Source organism: Episyrphus balteatus, chromosome 2 (genome assembly GCF_945859705.1).
Source record: "Episyrphus balteatus chromosome 2, idEpiBalt1.1, whole genome shotgun sequence".
Lineage (NCBI taxonomy): Eukaryota > Metazoa > Arthropoda > Insecta > Diptera > Syrphidae > Episyrphus > Episyrphus balteatus.
In genome coordinates, this window is record NC_079135.1 from 30,408,144 (window position 1) to 30,432,678 (window position 24,535).

Consider the following 24,535-nt stretch of genomic DNA (forward strand, 5'->3'; position numbering starts at 1 on the left):
GGAATTAAGTAGAAACTTTTCTTAACAGAGTGTGGGAATTATAGTTTATTTTTCTTTCTTAACTCTGCCACTTCTTTACAGCACCTACTTCTCAAAAAATTAAGCAAATTTATAATCAATTATCATATTAAAAGATTATTTCCATTCATTTTATAAATAAACTCTCAGTATTTCTATTTACATTCATTCACTTGCGCTCGCAAAGTGCCATAACCAATTTTTAATCTTTATTTTTTAATATTAAATTTACATCAAAATAACGATTTATTGTAATATCTTATATCAATCTCATTAAAAAGAAAGCAATAAAATATTAATTACAATAAAACAAATTGAAACTCAATTAACTATTTCAAATCATCGAAATCACTTATTTTGTTTGCCTTACAAATTATTCATTTTCATTTTGGAAACATAATTTCATGGTTTTATGCAAATCTCTTTAGGTTATGGTTTTGAATGTATCTTCGTTATTGAAAACAGTCAAAGCTGTCGAAGATGAACACACCCGTGGTACACGAGCAATGGAAGCAACTGTCGAAGCTATTTCACAAGAAATTCGGGTAAACTTTAAAAAAATAAACAAAATGAATGATGAGTATTAATAATGTTTATTTTATATCTTTAGGCAATGCAAGCACCACCACCACCTGGTACCCCACAATGCACTCCAGAAGATCTTATTCGAGTAACAAAGAATGTCACCTTAGCTACGGCCAAAGCTGTTGCTGCCGGTGCTTCTAATTTACAAGCTGATATAGTAGCAGCTGCAAATTTGGGTCGACGTGCGATATCCGAAATGCTTCTTGTTTGTCGCACCGTTGCCTGGAATTGTGCTGAAACTACAGAGCTTCGTCAAAGAACACTGGAAGCTGGAGCTGCTGTAGGTGAATCCTACAGAGAACTCTTGAATGGAATTCTTCGTAATTGCTCAGCCGACGAACGGATGCATTTGTCACGAAGAGTAGCAAAATGTGTTACAGATCTTGTTGCAATGGCTCGTCTACTAAAGGGTTCCGATTGGATTGATCCTGAAGATCCAACTGTAATTGCTGAAAATGAATTACTTGGAGCTGCAGCTTCTATAGATGCTGCTGCTAATAAATTAGCAAATTTAAGACCTCGAAGACAACCTGATGTTAAGGTAAACATTTTTAGTCTAATTTATTTTAACTAATCTTATAACAATTTACTAATTTGTATTGTGATGTGAATGTGATAAAAAAAAATAATGAACCTTCTTATACATGGTGATGGGTGCTTTATAAATATATACCTAATCAACATAACAAGTGCTATTTTTTATATTAACAAAACAAAAAAATGAATGCTTTTACACATTAAACCAGAGATAGTTCCAGTCAGATATGTTTGATATTCTTGGTTGTAATTAAATAATTCACCCAGGAATCAAACATATTATTACTGTGACTTATCAACTTTCTTCTGCTTCATTAACTCTATTTTAAGAATGCTTTTATAAATATATATAATAAAAAAAAACTTTTAACAAATTATATTTCTTTTAACTAAAAAAATAATATTTAACAAATAAATAACTATGCTTTTGATGAAATAACACTGTTTTTAAGAGTCTCATTAACTTATTGGAATCAACTTATTGAGTCAAATACAAATACGATCCTGACATCTCAATTAATCCTATTTCTTAAGTGGATGAACCAAACCCGGTCTCTAGCTTAATTTGTGCATTTCTTTCCATCTTGATGGAACCTATTTAGCTCGACAAATCTGAGCAACGAGTTGCCTCTAAGAGATAATTCTTTTAACTTTGTTCCATTGTTTTCCAGTCAATATCCCTCCACCAAACTGGATGGTTTAGGACGGCCGTAATAAAGATCTCGATGTCTACTTAAATATTTTTCTTCTGCGTCGCTCAGCGCTAAATCTAAAAATTAGAAGAATATTGAACCCTGAGCGATAAATTGGCAAGAGTGTTTCAAGTTTAGATCTCAAACAAGAGTCTCTAATCTGTTCATCGTGATATGCTGTCCGGGTCAGCGGTATTAGTTATTTCATCTTTTTTTCATCCTGTATACAAGCGAACAAATTTGGCTGTTATGACGAAATGCTTCATTGCTCTAAACTACTCAACGCTAATCGATAGGAAAAATGATTTGTAGCGACAGAGTTTTCATTCATTCAAAGATTTGGTATATGCTCCTGACCAAATCATCTCCACAAGGCCATCCACAGCCACACGAGCAGCTTTATTTGTTGATATCGCTTTTGGGACCTCGTCCCAATATCTACCTTTCCATCTCAGCACACGTCCTGGGTAGCTGTTTTTGATTAAAAGTTACTTCTCTCGAGACTCTAAAAACGGTTATTTTCAATCAAAAGAACTTTCAATCTTCCTCGTAAATTCTTATAAAATTATAATTTAATTTTGTTTTCTTTTTGTAGATTGAACTCGACGAGAATATGAAATTCGACGAAATGATTTTAGAAGCTGCTAAAGGTATTATGGCTGCATCATCGGCTTTGGTACGAGCAGCTAATGCTGCTCAAAGAGAACTCATCGATCAGGGTAAGGTAGCTCGCACTCCCTTAACCTCATCCGATGATGGTCAATGGTCTGAAGGTTTGATATCAGCGGCAAGATTAGTAGCTGCTGCCACTCATAGTATGGTAGAAGCTGCTCAAAACCTTGTTCGTGGTGTTGGCACTGAGGTTATGCTCATATCGACTGCAAGACAAGTAGCAGCATCAACTGCTCAACTACTTATTGCCTGCAAAGTTAAATCCAATCCAACTTCTGAAGCTGGTCGTAGATTGCAAGCTGCCGGTACCGCTGTTATCAAATCAACAGAAAACCTCGTTCGTGCAGCCCAACAGGGTCTGGATGCCGAAGAAGAACACACTCTGAAAATCAACACAAGCATGGTTGATGGTATGGCACAAGAAATCAATGCCAGATCAGATGTGTTACGCATGGAGAAACAACTCGAAGAAGCACGAACCAAGTTGATTCGAATTCGACAGGCGAGATCAAGAAAGAATGTCCATGGAGGATTCACCACAGACGAGAGTGATTCGGAATACCAAACCGCAACAGCTACCTATGGAAGTCTTCAGAATAGCCAAAATAATGTAAGCAAAACAAAATCAATATTAATAAAGTAGTTACAAAAATCTAACAACAAAAACTAATTCTTCTAACAGACACTTAATCGGTCGGGTTATACTGACACTCCAACATCTCCGAGTTATTATCAATCAGCCAAATCAAATTACACTTTCCAACAAACACCACAACACTTCCATCATCCCGAAGCTGTTTCACCCACATTTAACCAAAGTGAAAATTTCCCACCCCCACCTCCACCCCTCCAATCTACCACAATAACTAGTAATGCCACATTTAGACCTAATCCCAAGCTAACAGCTAATGCAGTTCCACGTCCCTATCCAGGGACTGGCCGAATTGCCTCACCATCAAGTCCATCTCCCATTAATAGTACATCTTTTGAAACTCTAACCTCTTCATCGGTATTGAAAAATGCCTACCTAAATGACTCAATGCCACCACCACCTTCGCCCAAGAAGAATCCAGGCAATTTGGAAGCATGTGTCAAGGATCTGCATGACAAGACATTTGGACAAGGTGGTGTTGTTCAAATAACTGGAGCTTATAATCCAGGACAAAAATATGAAGGATATACTTCAAGGTAAATTGATTTGAAATTTATTTGCAATGCTTAATTCTAATAAAAAATCATTTAGATATGAGACAAGGAAATATGAAGAAAACAGTGACGTGAAACCCTTGGAAGCTGGCTTTTCTCAGATCACTTTGAATTCGGATGGTGGAAAGATCTCTCTGGTCGATGAAGGATCAACTCGTTTGTCTTCAATCACACAACGTGTAATGGAACGAAAAACCTTTACAACAACAACAGAATCTCGGTCGGAGAAGAAGACCGAGCAGCACAGTTTTAGATTAGAATAAGTGTGTGTTGTTTTGGTGAAAGTGTTTCTTTTTTTTTTAACTAATTAAGTAGCAACAGATGATATAAATAATAACAATTAATTATTATAATAATATATAAAAAAAAACATTTAGCTTTTAACCATTAAACTAATACATACAAATAACAACAACAACAGAAAAAAAATAATATTCACCAAGTGCCAGATAAATAGTTTCCCTTTACCTATTCTTTTTTTTCCAAAAAAAAAAAAAACTATTTTCTCTGCTTTCTTAGCAATTTGCAACTTTTTTACTTCTTTTTTTCGAAATTCTTTTTTAACGAATCACCAAAAGTGCTTATGAAAATTAAACAGATTTTCAAAATGTATACAAAATATTTTTCTACTTAAAATTGTATTTTTGTTTTATTTTCTAAATTGTATATTCTTTCTCTCTCTCTCTTTCACACTATTCAGGATGTAATTAATCAATTGAAAATGAAATTTGCCAAGAAGTTGCCAAACCTTTGATGTATACCGTAGAAGTTGTTCAAATTAATTTTTTTTGAAAATTGTATTTTACTATTTTTTATTAACTAAAGTATTGTTTTATATATTTTTTTGTTTTACAAGGGGAACTAACCAAAAAAAAACAACAAGCTTTTAGTGTTTTTTTTTTTTAATTTAATTTTAAAGTTATAATATTTTTTTTATTAAAGATATATAATTTGAAATAATGCAGAATTAACAAAGTACTGTTTTCTTATGTTTTTTTGTATTAATTATATGTAAATATTTAACTTATATACATACACATATTATATTATATATATATTTTTATGTTTTCTTTTCCAAAAACTACAAAAAAAACGAATAAAATGTTTATCTAACCAAAATTTTATGTGTGTTTTTATTTGAAGAAGACGCGATAACTGCGTTTTGTGAAACTTCAGGTTTTGTAGATCACTGCCGCAGTTTCAGTACCAATAATTATGAATATGGATTAAAATCAAAATTTTTGTTTTGCATAAAACTCGACAGAGTTAAAATCGTATAGGCGAGAGGTCTGTTTAAAACAGTTTAGGCGGGCTATTTCATAAAAACTTGACTTGCAATAGAAACAAAAATATTAAAAATGAAAAAAAATATAACTTAGGGAACATTTTTAAATTTACACTTTGTACATTTCGTTGTATTGCATTTAGAATGTAAAATATTGCAATATTAAAATTGGCAATGCATCGTGCAATATGGGAAGGGCAAATTGAATTATTATATTTTTGTTTTAAGTATGAAAAATGATGCTATGTAATTGGAAACTTCAATTTCAACTATGAAACCAATAGAACTCAAAATATAAGATTTTTAACCCAACAACTTGGAGATTTTGTTTTAATTTTTTCAAATGATTCAACCTAACAAAAAAGTTGAACCATCAAAATAGACTCGTTTTAAAAAGTTTAATTTTGGGTTCTATTGGTTGGATATTCAAGATAAATTTTCTCAGACTCAGGAAAAATGTCAGAGCACCATATTTTGCACTAAAAGTACACGCTACACGTTAAAGTAATAACATTGCTAGGTCATGACCATGTCAATGATTTTCTTGGGGATGTTTTTTTTTATCGAATTTGTACTTGTTATAGAAGGGAAATTATTAGATTTTGTTCAATCAATTTCCTTTAGAATTTCTAGTTTCAGGGGAGTGCGCTGGCTACTGCATAACTGTAATATAACCTTCTCCTCTGTCTGCATGACTATTGTCTTATGAAGTAGCCCGACCACCCAAAAAATTATATACACACACTTATCTTTGATAAAAGCACTAGCAAAGGATTGAGCCGTAGTCGTACCGTACGAAAAACGCCCGATGTCAAAATTAAAATTTAATTTATCAGAAAATAGGCCATTCTTCCAGGTTTCACAAAAAAGTCTATACAAAAATCGTGGTTTTATTCGGTTTTTTTTTTAATCCATTCGATTTTTAGAGGTGTACGTAAGCAGTGTACTAAAAATAAATTTAAATTTTAAAATTCAGGAGTACTCTACATTTTTCTCAAGTCTGTTGCTAACAAAAAAAAAATACAAAACTGCAGTATAAATGTAAAAATATATTTTTCCCCAAATAACATACAGCCCTATTCTGCTATTCGATTCACGTGAATCGAAGAATTCCCTTTCTTAATCATGTCAAATTGGCTTTGAAAAACTTCAAACTTTCGATAGCAAAGTGTTGTTCCCGTCTGTTTTAGAAATTCTAAAGAAAAAAAAATTGTCTAGATTTAATTTTAACCACCTTTTAAACAGTTCTTATTTAAGACTTTCACGTGAATCGAATAGCAGAATAGGGCTGATAAATGTTTAACAATAAAATAAATGCATCTATAAAGTCTTAACTGATTTCAATTTTTTTCTTAAATCTAATAATTAAGCATACTCTTTGTTAAGTTCCCTTCCAATCAACCAACGTCTAATTTCCGAAGTTCCAGCACCGATTTCATAAAGTTTAGCATCTCTCAAGAATCGTCCTGTTGGATAGTCATTGATATATCCATTTCCTCCAAGAATTTGTATAGCATCCAAGGCAACTTTAGTTGCGTTTTCGGCACAATATAAAATAACACCAGCACAATCTTTGGGGCTTTTGTAACCCAAATCAGCGGCTCTTGCCAGGCTGTACAAATAAGAACGACATGCACTTAGATTCGTATACATATCGGCCATTTTGCCTTGAATCAATTGGAATTCACCAATAAGTTGATTTTTCTGTTTACGCTGGTGAGCATAGTCGAATGAAATGTCACAAGCAGCTTGCATTACTCCAACTGGCCCAGCTGCCAAAACTAGGCGTTCATAATCTAACCCAGACATTAAGACGTAAACACCTTTGTTTACTTCACCCAAGATATTTTTTTCTGGTACTTTCAAATCTTGGAATATCAGCTCACATGTACTGCTGCCACGCATACCCAATTTATCTAATTTTTTACCAACACTAAATCCTTCCCAATCGGTTTCGATAATGAAGGCGGTAATTGCATGCTTGTCAGCGGTACCTAAATATTGAAATAATAAGTCTCTTTTGAATTGAATTGAGGAATAAATTTTTACCAGTTGCAGTTTTGGCATAAACAATTAAGACATCGGCATCAGATCCATTTGTAATCCAGAATTTACTGCCATTCAATACATAATGGTCACCCTTTTTCTCAGCTCGTAGCTTCATCGAGACCACATCACTTCCAGAACCTGGTTCCGACATTGCCAGAGCTCCGATATGCTCTCCACTGCAGAGCTTTGGCAAATACTTTTGCTTCTGCTCAAGAGTTCCATTTTTTGTTAGCTGATTTATGCATAGATTTGAATGTGCTCCATAAGATAAGCCAACACCTCCGGCAGCTCTAGAATTTAAATAAGTTTCGTTAAGTTTGTTTTTGATTTTTGAAAATATTTTGATTTTAGTCTTACAGTTATTTTCCACTGGTACGAAAAATTAAAAATGAAAACGATGAGAATTGAAATTATGATAGAATGAGAAGAGGTAATACATTTACCTTGAAATTTCTTCCATTATAATGCAATGGTCAAGATACGTGCCACCAGTTCCTCCAAATTCGGGATCTGCGGTTATTCCATGAAAACCTAGAGCTCCCATTTTCTGCCAAAAAGCACGTAAGTCTCTAAGAATAAACATTTTCAACTTTAAGCTCAAACTAGAATAGAAAGACTCACTTGAAGTTATCATTTTTATCGATCTCATTGGCAAATGGGGCCAATTCTTTTTGGAAGAAATTGAAAGCTGTCTCCCTGAGCTGGAATCAAAAAACCCAACATAAAATAAGATACATTCTTATTAGTTCAGTTATATAATTTGATTTGTGTAAGTTAAAACGTTGCGTGTCTAGAGGCAATAAAATTCTGTGTTAAAAATTGGTTTCTTTACGCAACAACAGCGGGGAGGATAAAAAAAAAACAGGAAATTATTACTGCATGTGCTAGTCGAAGAATGGTTTGACATATTGACCTTAATAATGAACTCATGTTAAGTTTTGTTTGTTTAGCCATTGTACGATACATTTTTTTCTTCTTGTTGCCATCTGCAAGCTAGGAGTCTATGGCAGTTATACAACAATGCTCTAAGGTAAAAATCTGTGTTCAGACTTCCGAAGGCCCGTAAAAAAATAGTAAAGCTTCAGTCATGTCAAATTCTATATTGGGTTGGAAGATTTAGATTTGTATTATTAACCCTTTCGGTACCAGCGTTACTCTCATGTAACATATCTTTAAAAATTCGTAAAAAAATATTCCATAAAACAATTTTTTAGGTTTCGATGGCTTAATTGAAAGATAATAATGCCTAGTATCTGGATTAGTACAAAAAATAGTCAAATATCTTATATACAGTTGTGTTCAAAATAATAGTAGTGCCTGCAAAAAAATAACATTTTTTATATTTACGGTGCTTCTATGGTTAAAAATTTAATTTCTTTGATGCCAAAGTTTGTAACGGTCAATTACTAAGAAATGTATCGTAGTTTTAAAATGAAAAAGAAGGTGACAAATAGTTTTTCATTGACCTTTGGTTGTTCTTTCTAATTTGACCTGTTCAAAATAATAGTAGTTAAAGTTATTTTTGAAGAATTTAAAAGCGGTTTATAACTAAGAATATTTATTTTTGGTTTAAAAGTAAGTACTCATATAATTTGAACAATTTTTCACCAAAAAACGATTTGTTTCGGTTTTAATCTATTTAAAGTTCGAAGAGCAAAACACTGCAGTTCGGATAACGGAAACTTATACGAAAGCTGCTTGAAGAAGGGAAAATCTACTTGGAAATTCAAGATTATAATAGGATGCTCCCCTACAATGGTAGCCAATGCAATAAACTTAACGAAAGACCCGAAACGCGCGGTAGAAAAAGAAAAAAGACCGTCGTAGATGACAGGCGTATTGTCCAGATGAGTAAAGTTGAGCCTTCTGCATCGTCGTTTCAAATCCAGAAGCCTTTCAAGCCTGGATTGCAGTGCAGTAAACATTCGGAGGCGACTGTTGGAGATAAATTTGTACGCTTGAAGTCCACGAAAAGTTCCGTTGTTAACTAAGAAATGTGTTAAAATACTAAAATTTTCGACCCTCCATGTTTAACTGTTTTCGTAGTATACTTTGGAACATATTCCGTATTGGTTGGACGTCGGACGTATTGTGGAGATCCAGTACCACCAAAGAGGATAAAAATTTGCTCTCATCAGTAAACAATATGTTACGCCATAACTTCGCTGGCCAGTTTATGTGGTTTTTTACAAACTGGATACGCTTTCTAACATGTTTTGCGGAACTTTTCGTGGACTTCAAGCGTACAAATTAGTCTCCAACAGTCGCCTCCGAATGTTTACTGCCCTGCAACCCAGGCTTAAAGCCTTCTGGATGTGAAACAACGATGTAGAAGGCTCAACTTTGCTCGTCTGGACAATACGCCTGTCATCTACGGCGGTCTTTTTTCTTTTTCTACCGCGCGTTTCGGGTCTTTCGTTGACTTTATTGCATTGGCTACCATTGTAGAGGAGCATCCTATTATAATCTTGAATTTCCAAGTAGATTTTCCCTTCTTCAAGCAGCTTTCGTATAAGTTTCCGTTATCCGAACTGCAGTGTTTTGCTCTTCGAACTTTAAATAGATTAAAACCGAAACAAATCGTTTTTTGGTGAAAAATTGTTCAAATTATATGAGTACTTACTTTTAAACCAAAAATAAATATTCTTAGTTATAAACCGCTTTTAAATTCTTCAAAAATAACTTTAACTACTATTATTTTGAACAGGTCAAATTAGAAAGAACAACCAAAGGTCAATGAAAAACTATTTGTCACCTTCTTTTTCATTTTAAAACTACGATACATTTCTTAGTAATTGACCGTTACAAACTTTGGCATCAAAGAAATTAAATTTTTAACCATAGAAGCACAGTAAATATAAAAAATGTTATTTTTTTGCAGGCACTACTATTATTTTGAACACAGCTGTATATAATTCTCCTGTGCGTTTGTTTGTGAGCCTACTCCTTCTAAACGACTGGACAGATTTTTCTGAAATTTGGTGGGTGTGATAAGGTCCATCAGAGACAGGTTTTGTTTCATAATTGGACTCGGTAGGTGGCGCTGTTGTCGAGTTGTAGGAAAATTGCATATTCTGAACGAACGACTGGACAGATTTTTGTGAAATTTTGTGTATGTGATAAAGTCCATCCGAGACAGGATTGTTTTATAATTGGACCCGGTAGGTGGCGCTGTTGTCGAGTTTTAGGAAAATTGTATATTTGGAACGAACGACTGGACAGATTTTTGTGAAATTTTGTTTATGTGATAAGGTACGTCCGAGACAAGTTTTTTTTTATAATTGGACCCGGTAGGTGGTGCTGTTGTCGAGTTTTAGGATAATTTCATATTTTGAACGAACGACTGAACAGATTTTTGTGAAATTTTGTTTATGTGATAAAGGTCCGTCCGAGACAGTTTATTTTATAATTGGACCCGGTAGGTGGCGCTGTTGTCGAATTTTAGGAGAATTGCATATTTTGAACGAAAGACTGGGCAGATTTTTATGAAATGTTGTGTATGTGATAAAGTCTATCCGAGACGGGTTTTGTTTCAAAATTGGACCCGGTAGGTGGCGCTGTTGTCGAGTTTTAGGATAATTTCATATTTTGAACGAACGACTGAACAGATTTTTGTGAAATTTTGTTTATGTGATAAGGTCCGTCCGAGACAGGTTTTTTTTTATAATTGGACCCGGTAGGTGGCGCTGTTGTCGAGTTTTAGGAAAATTGCATATTTTGAACGAAAGACTGGGCAGATATTTATGAAATATTGTGTATGTGATAAGGTCCATCCGAGACGAGTTTTGTTTCAAAATTGGACCCGGTAGGTGGCGCTGTTGTTGAGTTTTAGGATAATTTCATATTTTGAACGAACGACTGAACAGATTTTTGTGAAATTTTGTTTATGTGATAAGGTCCGTCCGAGACAGATTTTTTTATAATTGGACCCGGTAGGTGGCGCTGTTTTCGAGTTAGGAAAATTTCATATTTTGACCAGACTGGGGGCCAATTTGGTTCTGTGAAAACGTGAATCGAAAAAAAAAACTTTTTCATTTTAGCTTTCAAACACTCTTTTTACTTTTTCGATTCATTTGAAACGAAAAACGATTCTCATCCTATGATATCACAAATAATTTAGTGAAAAAAATATATATTTATATGAATATTTTTGATGTTTGTTTTCATTTTTTCACAGAACGAGAATAAAATGAGTGAACGAGTGAAAAGCTTTTCGTTTCACTTATTCACAGAACCAGAATTGGCCCCCTGGAGAGTTTTTTCTGAAATTTGGTGGATGTGATAAGGTCCATCCGAGACGAGTTTTGTTTCAAAATTGGACCCGGTAGGTGGCGCTGTTGTTGAGTTTTAGGATAATTTCATATTTTGAACGAACGACTGAACAGATTTTTGTGAAATTTTGTTTATGTGATAAGGTCCGTCCGAGACAGGTTTTTTTTTATAATTGGACCCGGTAGGTGGCGCTGTTGTCGAGTTTTAGGAAAATTGCATATTTTGAACGAAAGACTGGGCAGATATTTATGAAATATTGTGTATGTGATAAGGTCCATCCGAGACGAGTTTTGTTTCAAAATTGGACCCGGTAGGTGGCGCTGTTGTTGAGTTTTAGGATAATTTCATATTTTGAACGAACGACTGAACAGATTTTTGTGAAATTTTGTTTATGTGATAAGGTCCGTCCGAGACAGATTTTTTTATAATTGGACCCGGTAGGTGGCGCTGTTTTCGAGTTAGGAAAATTTCATATTTTGACCAGACTGGGGGCCAATTTGGTTCTGTGAAAACGTGAATCGAAAAAAAAAACTTTTTCATTTTAGCTTTCAAACACTCTTTTTACTTTTTCGATTCATTTGAAACGAAAAACGATTCTCATCCTATGATATCACAAATAATTTAGTGAAAAAAATATATATTTATATGAATATTTTTGATGTTTGTTTTCATTTTTTCACAGAACGAGAATAAAATGAGTGAACGAGTGAAAAGCTTTTCGTTTCACTTATTCACAGAACCAGAATTGGCCCCCTGGAGAGTTTTTTCTGAAATTTGGTGGATGTGATAAGGTCCATCCGAGACAGGTTTTGTTTCATAATTGGACCCGGTAGGTGGCGCTGATGTCGAGTTATAGAAAAATTTCATATTTTGAACGAACGACTGAACAGATTTTTTGTGAAATTTTGTTTATGTGATAAGGTCCGTCCGAGACAGGTTTTTTTTTATAATTGGACCCGGTAGGTGGCGCTGTTGTCGAGTTTTAGGAAAATTGCATATTTTGAACGAAAGACTGGGCAGATATTTATGAAATATTGTGTATGTGATAAGGTCCATCCGAGACGAGTTTTGTTTCAAAATTGGACCCGGTAGGTGGCGCTGTTGTTGAGTTTTAGGATAATTTCATATTTTGAACGAACGACTGAACAGATTTTTGTGAAATTTTGTTTATGTGATAAGGTCCGTCCGAGACAGATTTTTTTATAATTGGACCCGGTAGGTGGCGCTGTTTTCGAGTTAGGAAAATTTCATATTTTGACCAGACTGGGGGCCAATTTGGTTCTGTGAAAACGTGAATCGAAAAAAAAAACTTTTTCATTTTAGCTTTCAAACACTCTTTTCACTTTTTCGATTCATTTGAAATGAAAAACGATTCTCATCCTATGATATCACAAATAATTTAGTGAAAAAAATATATATTTATATGAATATTTTTGATGTTTGTTTTCATTTTTTCACAGAACGAGAATAAAATGAGTGAACGAGTGAAAAGCTTTTCGTTTCACTTATTCACAGAACCAGAATTGGCCCCCTGGAGAGATTTTTCTGAAATTTGGTGGATGTGATAAGGTCCATCCGAGACAGGTTTTGTTTCATAATTGGACCCGGTAGGTGGCGCTGATGTCGAGTTATAGAAAAATTTCATATTTTGAACGAACGACTGAACAGATTTTTTGTGAAATTTTGTTTATGTGATAAGGTCCGTCCGAGACAGGTTTTTTTTATAATTGGACCCGGTAGGTGGCGCTGTTGTCGAGTTTTAGAAAAATTGCATATTTTGACCAGACTGGAGAGATTTTTGTGAAACTTTGTGTGTGTGGTATGGACCCAGTAGGTGTCGCTGTTGTCAAGTTATAGTTAAATTCCATATTTGAAGTCCGAATGACAGTAGATATAGATTTTTATGAAATTTTGTGTGTGTGTGTGTGTGTGTGTGATAAGGTTCGTTCGAGACAGGTTTTGTTTTATAGTTGGACCTGGTATGTTGTCAAGTTATAAGCAAATTCAATATTTGGGGTTCAAAATCGCTCATATTCAAGGGTAATAAAAACAAACATGAATTAACTCTTTAAAATGTTAGTCCCGCAAAGAAAATTGTTTACCATCAGTATATCTCAATTAAATTTATAACTGCATCTTAAAATTTGTTTAAGTTGTTTCAACTACCATTAATACAATTTCCGCATAAAAATCAAATGATTTATTTTTTTTAAAGAAATATTTTGACTTATGTATGAATAGAATTAAGACGAAATCTTTTCATTTTTAATCGTTTTTTTTTAAGATTTTATCCTATTGCTATTGTTTCGGTTACTGGCTCCAACATTACTCACACGGTAACGGTTTAGAAACGAACAAATACAAACTTCAATGAAACCAAAATATGTAAGAGAGAGAATACTATTTTTAAAGTGGATTAAAAATGAGCGTTGAAAGTGGATGCTATATTCCGCAAATAAAAATTTTGGAAGTTAAAACGAAAGTCAACAAAACAAAAACAATGGTTGTTTGTATAGTCGGTTTACGGACGATAATTTTACGTGATAACGTCATAAGAAAACAGGTTGTTTAAACAAAAAAAAAGTAAAAAGATCGTTCTTGGTGTTGGAATTCCAGGCCTCTGGTGCAAAACACAAATCATTAACAGTTTCACAAAAGAAAGGGAGAATGAGTCATATTTTTCTATAATGGCAGGCGGGATTCATCGATTTAGGCACTTTTTGCAAAAAAAAATAAGAAGTGAAACCAGAGCCAGTTTTTGTATATTTGTGAATTATATAACCTTTATTGGTTGAATAAATTCCGATAAAAATTTGTAATAGCTGTCAAACAAATGATTTGCTTTGTTTAATATTTTAAACAGTTTTACATATATGTATGTACCTATGTGTAATGGGAAAAGGTTAACACATTACAAAATCAAAAATTGGAAATAAAACTTGGAAAAGGGGGAACGAAGTCCGCCGGGTCAGCTAGTCTTATATATATAATTCTCCTGTGCGTTTGTTTGTGACCCTACTCCTTCTAAACGACTTGATAGATTTTTCTGAAATTTGGTGGGTGTGATAAGGTCCATCCGAGACAGGTTTTGTTTTATAATTGGACAAGGTAGGTGGCGCTGTTGTCAAGTTATATGCAAATTCCATATTTGGGGTCGAATGACTGGACAGATTTTTGTGAAATTTTGTATGTGTGAAAAGGTTCATTCGAAACATGTTTTGTTTCATAATTGAACCCGGTAGGCGGCGCTGTTGTCAAGTTTATATGCAAATTCCATATTTGGGATCGAATGACTGGACATATTTTTGTGAAATTTTGTGTGTGAGAAGATTCATTCGAGACAGGTTTTGTTTTATTATTGGACCCGATAGCTGTCGCTGTTGTCAAGTTATAGTGAAATTCCATATTTGGAGTACGAAAGACTGTATAGATTTTTGTGAATTTTTGTATGTGTGATAAGGTTCATTCGAAACATGTTTTGTTTCATAATTGGGAACGGTAGGTGGCGCTTTTGTCAAGTTATATGCAAATTCTGTATTTGGGGTCGAATGACTGGACAGATTTTTGTGAAATTTTGTATGTGTGAAAAAGTTCATTCGAAACATGTTTTTTTTTCATAATTGGACCCGGTAGGTGGCACTGTTGTCAAGTTATGTATATGCAAATTCCATATTTGGGATCGAATGACTGGACATATTTTTGTGAAATTTTGTGTGTGAAAAGGTTCATTCGAGAAAGGTTTTGTTTTATTATTTGACCCGATAGGTGTCGCTGTTGTCAAGAGTGAAATTCAATATTTGGATTCCGAAAGACTGTATAGATTTTTGTGAATTTTTGTGTGTGTGATAAAGTTCATTCGAGACAATTTTTTTTTATAATTGGACCCGGAAGGTGACGCTGATGTCAAGATATAAGCAAATTCAATATTTGGGGTTTAAAATCATTCAACCGTCTTAAGTTGGACTTGACTCCATATTACTTGGCTTTTAAGATGAAATTATAATCTAAAGCACACTGATGACTGGTAATGAAACGGGAGAATGCGTGATATTTTTCGTGTATGCAGCCGGGTTTCATCGATTTATTAGACGTTATCATGTCAAAAAAAAAAAAACAAAACACCAAACCCAATTTTGACTGCCCAATTCATCAGCTTTATTTAAAATTTAACATAGGTAAACGTTACTAAAATTTGTAAAGAGTCGTAAGTTTTAAGTGTATGGGGTCGTTTAATTAAGTAATCGGCTACAATTTAGCGCGAAAAGCGTACCAGGCTTAAGTATACAAATTTCGATAGTAGCCACGAGGCGTAGATGATTATCAAGAAGAAAGATTTTGGGTTAAGCCTTCTTTTTATACATTTTACATTTTGATATAAAAAGGACATAAAAGAAATGAATGAAATTTAAAAGAATGAGTGACTTAAAGTAATGTCAAATAAATTGAAAATTCAGCGATGAAATTTGAGATGTCGCCACAAGTGTATTGGCAAATTGCCGTATTTCTTAAAAGCCCAATTTTTGAAGTGCCGAATTTTTAAAAGGCCATTTTGAAATATTTATGGAAAAAAGTTTGAAGGAGTTGAAAACTAATTGTGCTACTTTTTGTGGCACTACAGCAGTGAGCATTTTACAATCTTACTTACATAAGTTCTAAAGTGAATGTTTAAAAGTAAACTGATTTTACTACTGAAAACTTACAATAGTGTGTTAAGAACCTTATTTCGAATTCAAAACAACCAAAAAAAAATTTGTTTGAAAAAAATTTGCTACTTTTCCAGAAGATTCGATTTTTTCAAATCTCTTTTCGAGACGGATTCATATACATTTTCACATACACTACAATATACAATTGCAAAACGTCAAACCAAACTATAATTTGAGACAAAACAAAATTTAATAAACCAGAGCCTTTATTGGATAAAAATATAGAAATTTAAAAATGAAATCATTTCAAAATAGTAAAAAATATTTTGTTTCATCTATCACTAGGACACACATAAATTTACAAAAAAATTACTTCTAATTGAATTTCCTAAATATGTATCGAATTTTAGTAGTTTGTGCTCCACATATCAACCGAACCGAGTGAACCGATTTTTTTTTGTATTGGAAAAGTTTTACACATTACAGGGCTTAAATTTGAAAATAAGTACTAGGAAAGGCGGAACGAAGTCCGCCGGGTCAGCAAGTCATATTCTAAATTTTTTTATTGAAAAAGGGACTTGAAATACATATTTTTTTTTTTTTTTGCAAAAACATTTTTTTTTATACATACCTATATGGTCATAATTTTGAAAAAAAAAAATATATAAAAAATGTTAATCCAGAAAGTGTTTTGGCTTAGAAGAAGTATCATACATTATTGTTCTATAAAAAGTTATTTTCTCATTTGTCCGACTTTTTTTGGTGGTCATAGGCAGTGTATGTTTTTACATGTAACATGAGAATAACACATTCGTTTTGCTATTTATTATTTTGGAACATAACTTTTTGTTATTAATATTTCTTAGTTGTGTTGTTTTTGACACGATAATACTGAAAAAAACATTTTCATATTGATTTTCATAGCTTGGGTTCGAAAGGGTTAACTGTAGTAATGCGCAGTTCGGATAGGAAATATAACTTAAATGAAATTTCAAACAGATTCAAAAATAACAAAGTTACATATTGAGCCCCTGTTTTTATGGACATGCTTTATTGTGTGGCAATTTATTTCAACTTTATTTGTAATATTGTCTTGAAGAATTGTTTTTTGGTTCTTTCAAAAAATTTTTAAATCTTTCTGATATCTCTTTTCTTGTGCAAGATATCTTGAGTTTAAGTAAGTTTTTGGTTTATTAATTTGAACTTTAAATTCAGTTAAGTCAAATGAAAAACTCACTAACTGCTATTGAAATCCTATGTAGTTAGTGAGTTTTTTCTTTGGACCTACGATATATCAGACATTGACCCTTATTGCGATTTGGAACTGTAAATTGATAATAATTGATAAAAAGGAAATTTCGATACCTTATTAATTCAAAAACAGAGGATAATAGAATATTTTTGAGATCGGATTCGAGCTCAGCACCCCAAGTATAATTTGTTTCTTAACCAGTGTAATTAATAAAAGATTTTGTTTCAATTCCTATGGAAATCTATTTGAGCAATAAGAGGAATTTTTTTGTGACTGGCAGTGAAACCGTCTGGTATATTAATACGAGTGAAGGTCTTTTGTGACAGGACAGGACAAACTACTAAAAAAAAAATATTTTTAAATCGGGACAGCTTGTCGAAACCTTCGAAATTTATTACTGAAAATTCCATCTTGTTTGGAAGCGGATTTAGGTCTAGTGTAGGATTGAATCTTGAATTTTTGCGATATCAGCATCAATGTCTCTTATCCATAAAGTCCAAAGCTCAATAAAATACAAAAATACGTCGGATTTTATTGGTTATTCTCTTAGAATGCGTAAGTAAAAATTTTGAGAGCTTCTCACAAAAAAAATCTGTGAATAATGTGTCTTAAGATCTTTTTCGTATGAGGGGATAAACAGAGTGTGCATCACATCGCTCCTGATAGTCAAACTTGCAATCAAATCGACCGTTTTGCAATAAGTGCATTCAGTCAGCTTAACTCTTTCAATTTACAATTTTTGTTTATATGTACCTAATTATATTTGTTATGGTTGTATGATTAAAAAATACATATAAATTTTTTTAAACCGGTATTTTTGTAAAAAAATGGTAGTTAAAATCTGTAGTTACCGTTATAATTTGACTTGAAAACACTGGTCAACAAGGTTTTTGCCACAAGAACTAAAATATACTTTTCTAGTAGTTTTTGGGATGCTGAATCCGAATCTGAAGTCAGAAAAATTTGATTGGCCTTCGTTTTCGAAATATTACCGTTAGAAAATGTCAAAAAACGTAATTTTGGCTGTTTTCGAGGTTATGTTTTTATGTGGAGTAATTAATTGTGAATACATTTGTAAAGGTGCCTATAAGAGCTAGTTTTATTCTTTCAAAAAATGTTTAAATCTTTCCGATATCTCTTTTATTACCGTTTATAACGGTTATATTTCAAGAACGGAGGCTAATAGAATTGCGGATTTGAGTTCAGCAACTCGAAAACCTTCAGAAAAGTATATTTTGGTTCTTGTGGCAAAAATTCTGTGACCAGTGACTTAAACTTTAGATTAAGCTTAGTTTCTCTTTGACTTATTAAATGAAACTTAAGATATCTCGAGCAATAAAAGAGATATCGGGAAAATTTAAACAGTTTTTGAAAGAAGAATATCTGTTTTTATAATAACCGTTACAAATTTGTTTATAATGAATTACCCCACATAAAAACAGAACCTCGAAAACAGCCAAAATGACGTGTTTTAGCAATTTATAACGGTAATATTTCAAAAACAGAGGCCAATCAAATTTTTCTAACTTCAGATTCGGATTTAGCATCCCAAAAACTACTAGAAAAGTATATTTTGGTTCTTGTGGCAAAAAAAAAAAGTTAAATTTTGTTGACCAAACAAAAATGTTTCATTTTTTTATTTTTGTACATTTAAGAACTTAAAAATTAATTTTAAAACAAAAAATAATTACAAATAGTTATTGGTTTTGTGCAATACATACTTCAAAAAAAAGTTTTTCCCTTGAGCAAAACCAAATGAATTTTTTAACATTTTCACTATCAAATAGTGCGAACTGCTTCTCTTTTATGTAGTACTGAATGTGCAAAAAAAAAATGCAAATTAACATGAACTAAGGTGAAAAGCATACTGACGGAATATGCAAAAAAGGAATTCGCCAGATGACATAAAATATAAAAAATTTTGAAAAGGTGGTTTGATAACTAACTAACTAAATTAAGTAGTTGATTTGTTGATATCATAAGCTACTCCACAGAGTTGAAATCGCTCTTATCAACAATTGGATAATAATCCAATATCCAAATCGTCTTAAGTTTACCGAAGTTTTTGAATCTGCAATGTGATGAGAGTGCTTATATCTCTAGAACTGACAGAAATTCTATGAATAAAGAAATGGACCTAAAAGAAAATTGCTATGTTTATATGAGAATCTCTGCTGGATTAAGGTCCACAGAAAAATTATTGCCTTAACCCAGAATTTGCCCGAGCAATTCTGGACACCTAAGAGATCACATTACCAGTTTCCAGTGAAAAATCAAAAAGGTTTTTATTTGGAAAATCCATCATTAAACAGATATTAACATTGCGACAAATTCTTGAGGAAACCCGAAGATTTAACATCGATGTACATTACTTTCTTCGATATGAGATAACGTTTTAGTATTCTAGATAAATATTGATAGACCTCGAGAAAGCTATCTGCATATCTCAATTAATGTCGTTTTCTATTGACGAATCTCAGAATGAGATTTGTGAATCTGACAGCTGAAAGGGGGGGGGGGGGGAAGATTGGAAATAGTGGAAAAATCTCAGATTTCATGATCTATTTGTGTCTTGAGATTCAAAAAAATGACAAAAAAATGAATCTGGGGGTCAATTCCCGATCTGTGAAACTGTGAAGTGATAAAAATAATATCATTTCAATTTTCACAGCGTTTTTCCATTTTATTACTTCACTTTAGTACTCAATGTGATAAGATGTGTACTAAAAAGTACTAAATGAAAAAACTTTCATTTTTGAGAAAAATAGCTTATATGAACAAAAGTTTTCATAACAAACAAATTCGAATTAGCCTTGTGAGTAAGGCGGTTGCCTTTTACTCTACCGACCTAGGTTCGAATCCGAGTGTAGTTGAGATTGTTTATTTTGTTTTTATGATAAAAAATTTATCATGTGAAAAGATTTAGACATTTGTTTTATTTCTTTCCCAAATCAAGAATCGAATTTATTATGAAAATGTGATAAAACTTATCACTTCACATTTTCACAGATCGGAAATTGACCCCCTGATGTCGTTTTCTATTGACTTTTGAGATTTTTGTGTAAAAAGATTTTCCACTGCAAATAGAATATGAAATCTAGTTTTGTAATTGTGTACGAAATCTGTGCGTATAAAAAAAATAAAACAACAACAAATGTTCAGACAAATGTCAAACAGAGGAGTGTGTGTGAAAGTGCGTGTGTTTGTATGCGTGAATCTTGCTAAAAATCCAGATTCAGATTCTTGAATCTCAGATTCATTTTTTTGTCATTTTTTGAATCTCAAGACGCAAATAGATCATGAAATCTGAGATTTTTCCACTATTCCCCCTCTTCACCCCCTCCCCCTTTTTAGCTGTCAGATTCACAAATCCCATTCTGAGATTCGTCAATAGAAAACGACATTAGTATTCTAGATAAATATTGATAGACCTCGAGAAAGCTATCTGCATATCTCAGCTAAAACAACTGATGTCGTTTCTGCCGTACTAAGCAAAAAGGGCGCATATCCATTTTTGTAGTTTTGAGATTTCTGGATTTCGCACCCTTAAATTAATTATTTTTCAAAATTTTAAAAAATGATATATTCTTTTAAAAAAGTTTATTATTTTATGGCGATCATGATTTTATTAAATGTTGTGTATTTTAAGAGAAAATGGACATACGCCCTTTTTGCTTAGTAAAACACATAAGATGTGCAATGCCGTGCTAAGCAAAAAGGGCACATATCCACTTTTGTAGTTTTTTTTAAATTGAATTTTATTGTTTCTGGTTTTTGCACCTTTAAATTAAATATTTTTAAAAATTTTAAAAGAATATAGAGAAACCTACGCCCTATTTTAATAAGTAAAACACATAAAGAGTGCAAATGTGCTCTTTTGGATAAATGAAAAGATTCGGAAAATTGCCATAATTTTGTATTTAACTTAATCCAATAAAATAAAAAATGTTTCATAACATTTCATATGCAAAAGTAGACATTAATTCATATCTAATTAAAAAAAAATAACATAAAAAAGAACTAACAAACAAAGAAAACATCAAAAACATTTTTTTTTATGGAATGCTTCAAATTATGACCGGTTTTTTCTGCTTTACTTTTACAGTAGAAAAATTTGTCATTAATCTGTTAAATCTTTTTTTTTATGCTTTCTTATCACTTTCATTCGAGAAGTAAATATGCATTTCAAATGGTTTAAGGAACTTGTCACTTCACTATCAATGCTTGGCGGGAATTTATTTGCCTGAGGACTGACACATTTGCGAAAATTCGTGACAAATTTTTAAAAAACTCCTTACATGTCATTGTCATTACAATTTTTTTATGATCCCACAACTTGACATTTCTAAAAAAAAATTTATGACACAATTACACAATTGACAAGTGGTCATTTACAAAATTGAAATAGATACCTGATGGTGAAAAGATTCGGCCGACATAAATATTATTATATTTTATCGTTTATTTTACATACATATATTAAATCCAAAAAAATGATTCAAAGTTACTTCTGAAATAACGAAAACTACTTTTTAAATGGTTTTTATATCCTTTTTTTGAAGATTGTTGAAGTCGTTTTTTTTTGAGAATATTTTGTGTGTAGAAATTTTCAAAATTTTTCAAAAACGATTTAATCTACATATTTAAACAAAATTTTACCTCTTTTGAAAAATTTGATTTTCAAAAAAAAATTGAAATTAAAGAAAAAAAATCCGAAATTAAATTTTTGAAAATTTTTCTTAATATTTAAATTAAAGTTACTGATTTTTAATAAAAAGGAGTATGAACCAACAAAGTTGTGAGATACTATGTAAAAATGGACTTATACGCAAAGAATTATGGCTTATGTGCCTTTTTTGCTTAGTAAATGGTTCATACGCCCTTTTTGCTTAGTATCATGATAGAAAATGGATATGCGCCCTTTTTCATTTGCGGTTTTGGGCTATTTCAAGTTGGAAATGCGATTTTTTTATCTCTCCCAAAAATAAAGTGCTGCTTAACGTTTTCAAATATGCCACAAACTCATTTTTTGATTTTTGGCTCATACGCCCTTTTTGCTTAGCACGGCAGGTTTTCTATTGAAGAGATTCAGAATCGATTTGTGAATCTGACAGCTGAAAGGGGGGGTGAAGAGGGGAAATAGTGGAAAAATCTGGGATTTCATGATTTATTTGCGGCTTGAGATTCAAAAAATGAATGAGATTATGTTTCAAAAACAAACCCTAACAATTGATTGGATTTACAAATAACAGAATAGGAGGTATTTTTGGGATATACCTGTTTTTAAAGGTTTTTTTGAACGAATTTGTGCAGTTATTCCCAAAAACCCTCCTTGATAACGTTTTATGACTTCTATTTTGCTTGTTTCTTATCATTCTCTATTGAGATAAAAAATGATGACGTCTGAAAGTTATCAATTTTGATATTATAGCATTATTCGGTGATGAACTGATAAGATGATAGCAATTTTACTCAATTTTTGGCAATACATATTCATTTATTCCATATGTTTAGAATCGAATATTATAATTTTAATTTGTTTATTTGAATTACAAAAAACAAAAACAATATTTCATGATTAAAATTGATAATTAATACCTTTTGTTTTTCTTCGTCTAATCCATAGACTTGGTCATTCACGGGATAATGGGTCATGTATCTTTGTGATAGTATTCCTCGAATTGGATTATTCGATAGTAATTTGTTGAGAATTTGTGAACTTGCACGTGCTGCCGACATAATTTGTAATTTAAGAAAATTTAATTTATGTTGTATAAATTAATAATAAAGTGAAAGATATGAATCTTTCTTCAGAACAAATAAACTTGTTTTTATCTAAAAATTTGAAATGTCATTTTGTGTGTGACATGAAATGTCAAAATAATATTGTAATAGATTAATCGCATTAAATTTTCAGGGATGTTAAAGAAAAATGAAAATGCATATTTATACATTTCTTTCATAAATTTTAATTTTTTCATGATGGTTAGATAAATTTATTAAAATAACGATTTAAAAGGTAAGTAAATTACACTTGCACGTAACGTTTTTGAAATACTTGAACATTAGTCCCGTTCCATTGAAGGTGAGTTTACTCATGAGTAGATGATCTAGTACATTTCATCGCTTAGTCAGCTATTACATGAAGCCTCAAGAGGCGCGCCTCTTTTCAAAACCAATGAGTGCAAAAGAGAAAGAAGATAAAACAAAAAATTATCCGACCGGAGAGTCGTGGGCCAAAATTCTGAGACTCTTTTTTGACGTTTCTTTTTCCACTCTTTCTTTTTTCAGCATTCCCTTTCATTTCTTTTTGCTTCTTGGTAGAATACAACAACAAAAATACTTAAATCAAAAGAGAAATGTCAACTTTGAGTCTTTGACTCAAGAGGCATCGTGTAATAGTACGCGCCTCACAGAATGATTATCAAAAGAAAATTCGAAAAAAGAGTCGCGCCTCTTGAGGCTTCATGTAATAGCTGACTTAGAAGCTATCTTGTTGAATGTCCATTTTTCAAAATTTTGAGAGTTCGATTTTTACGGCCATATTATTCACTAGTTTAAAAAATTAATCTAGCGAAGTGGATTTAAAATAAATCTAGTGATTTATTCTAAATCTACTTAGCTAAATCTCGGATTAAGGATAGGTGGAAACTTATACTACGTTTCTACCTACCTTAAATCCGAGATTTAGCAAAGTAGATGATCTAGTACATTTCATCGTTTGGAAGCTATCTTGTTGAATGTCAATTTTACAAAACTTTGAGAATTCGATTTTTACGGCCATATTATTCACTAATTTAAAAAATACATCTAGCGAAGTGGATTTAGAATAAATCTCGTGATTTATTCTAAATCCACTTCGCTAAACCTCGCTAAATCCAAGATGTTCACCTACTTTCAATTCGAGATTTAGAATAAATCCCGAGATTTATTCTAAATCTACTTAGCTAAATCTCGGATTTAGGGTAGGTGGAAACATAGTATTAGTACTACTTTGATTTAGTTATAAATTAAAATCAAAGAGGAAGTTATTTTGAATTGAGGCAATTGGACAAGATAGAAATTAAGAAATATACCTAATTGCCATTGTTCAATGTAATACAAAAACAAAATTTATTGAACAAAAATGACAAATAAACCGTTAAAAAAGTGTCCTTTCTCTGTCCCAAAATTATGAAGACTGCATACTTAACTCAATTTCGTAAAAAATGGCCTTTAGAACAAGATAGCATATCGAAGCGACGATTTACTACTAGAACTACTCGAGTTAAAATCCTAGAAGATACGATTTGCATTCAATGTACCTATTGAAAGTGCGTGC

At 32.2% G+C, this 24,535-nt stretch overlaps 2 protein-coding genes across 4 annotated transcripts in view; one reads left to right on the forward strand and one right to left on the reverse strand.

Moving 5' to 3' along the window:
• LOC129912463 (talin-2) overlaps window positions 1-4,598 on the forward strand; it is a 44,108-nt gene extending 39,510 nt beyond the window's left edge. For 2 of the 3 annotated variants that reach the window (XM_055990720.1, XM_055990721.1), the window contains exons 13-17: window positions 447-563; window positions 629-1,144; window positions 2,428-3,114; window positions 3,187-3,692; window positions 3,748-4,598. In XM_055990720.1, the coding sequence (XP_055846695.1) occupies window positions 447-563; window positions 629-1,144; window positions 2,428-3,114; window positions 3,187-3,692; window positions 3,748-3,973 (2,052 nt within the window). In that variant the 3' untranslated portion in view covers window positions 3,974-4,598. The remainder of the gene's footprint in view (window positions 1-446; window positions 564-628; window positions 1,145-2,427; window positions 3,115-3,186; window positions 3,693-3,747) is intronic. The other variant, XM_055990722.1, reaches the window with a different exon arrangement.
• Window positions 4,599-6,292: 1,694 nt separating this feature from the next.
• Window positions 6,293-23,063, reverse strand: LOC129912464 (isovaleryl-CoA dehydrogenase, mitochondrial). The gene is made up of 5 exons (XM_055990724.1): window positions 22,813-23,063; window positions 7,666-7,745; window positions 7,488-7,613; window positions 7,045-7,334; window positions 6,293-6,989 (listed from the first exon to the last, which is right to left on the reverse strand). The coding sequence occupies exons 1-5, from the start codon at window positions 22,951-22,953 to the stop codon at window positions 6,361-6,363; spliced, it is 1,266 nt and encodes a 421-aa protein (XP_055846699.1). The 5' UTR covers window positions 22,954-23,063; the 3' UTR covers window positions 6,293-6,360.
• Between the last annotated feature and the right edge of the window lie 1,472 nt (window positions 23,064-24,535).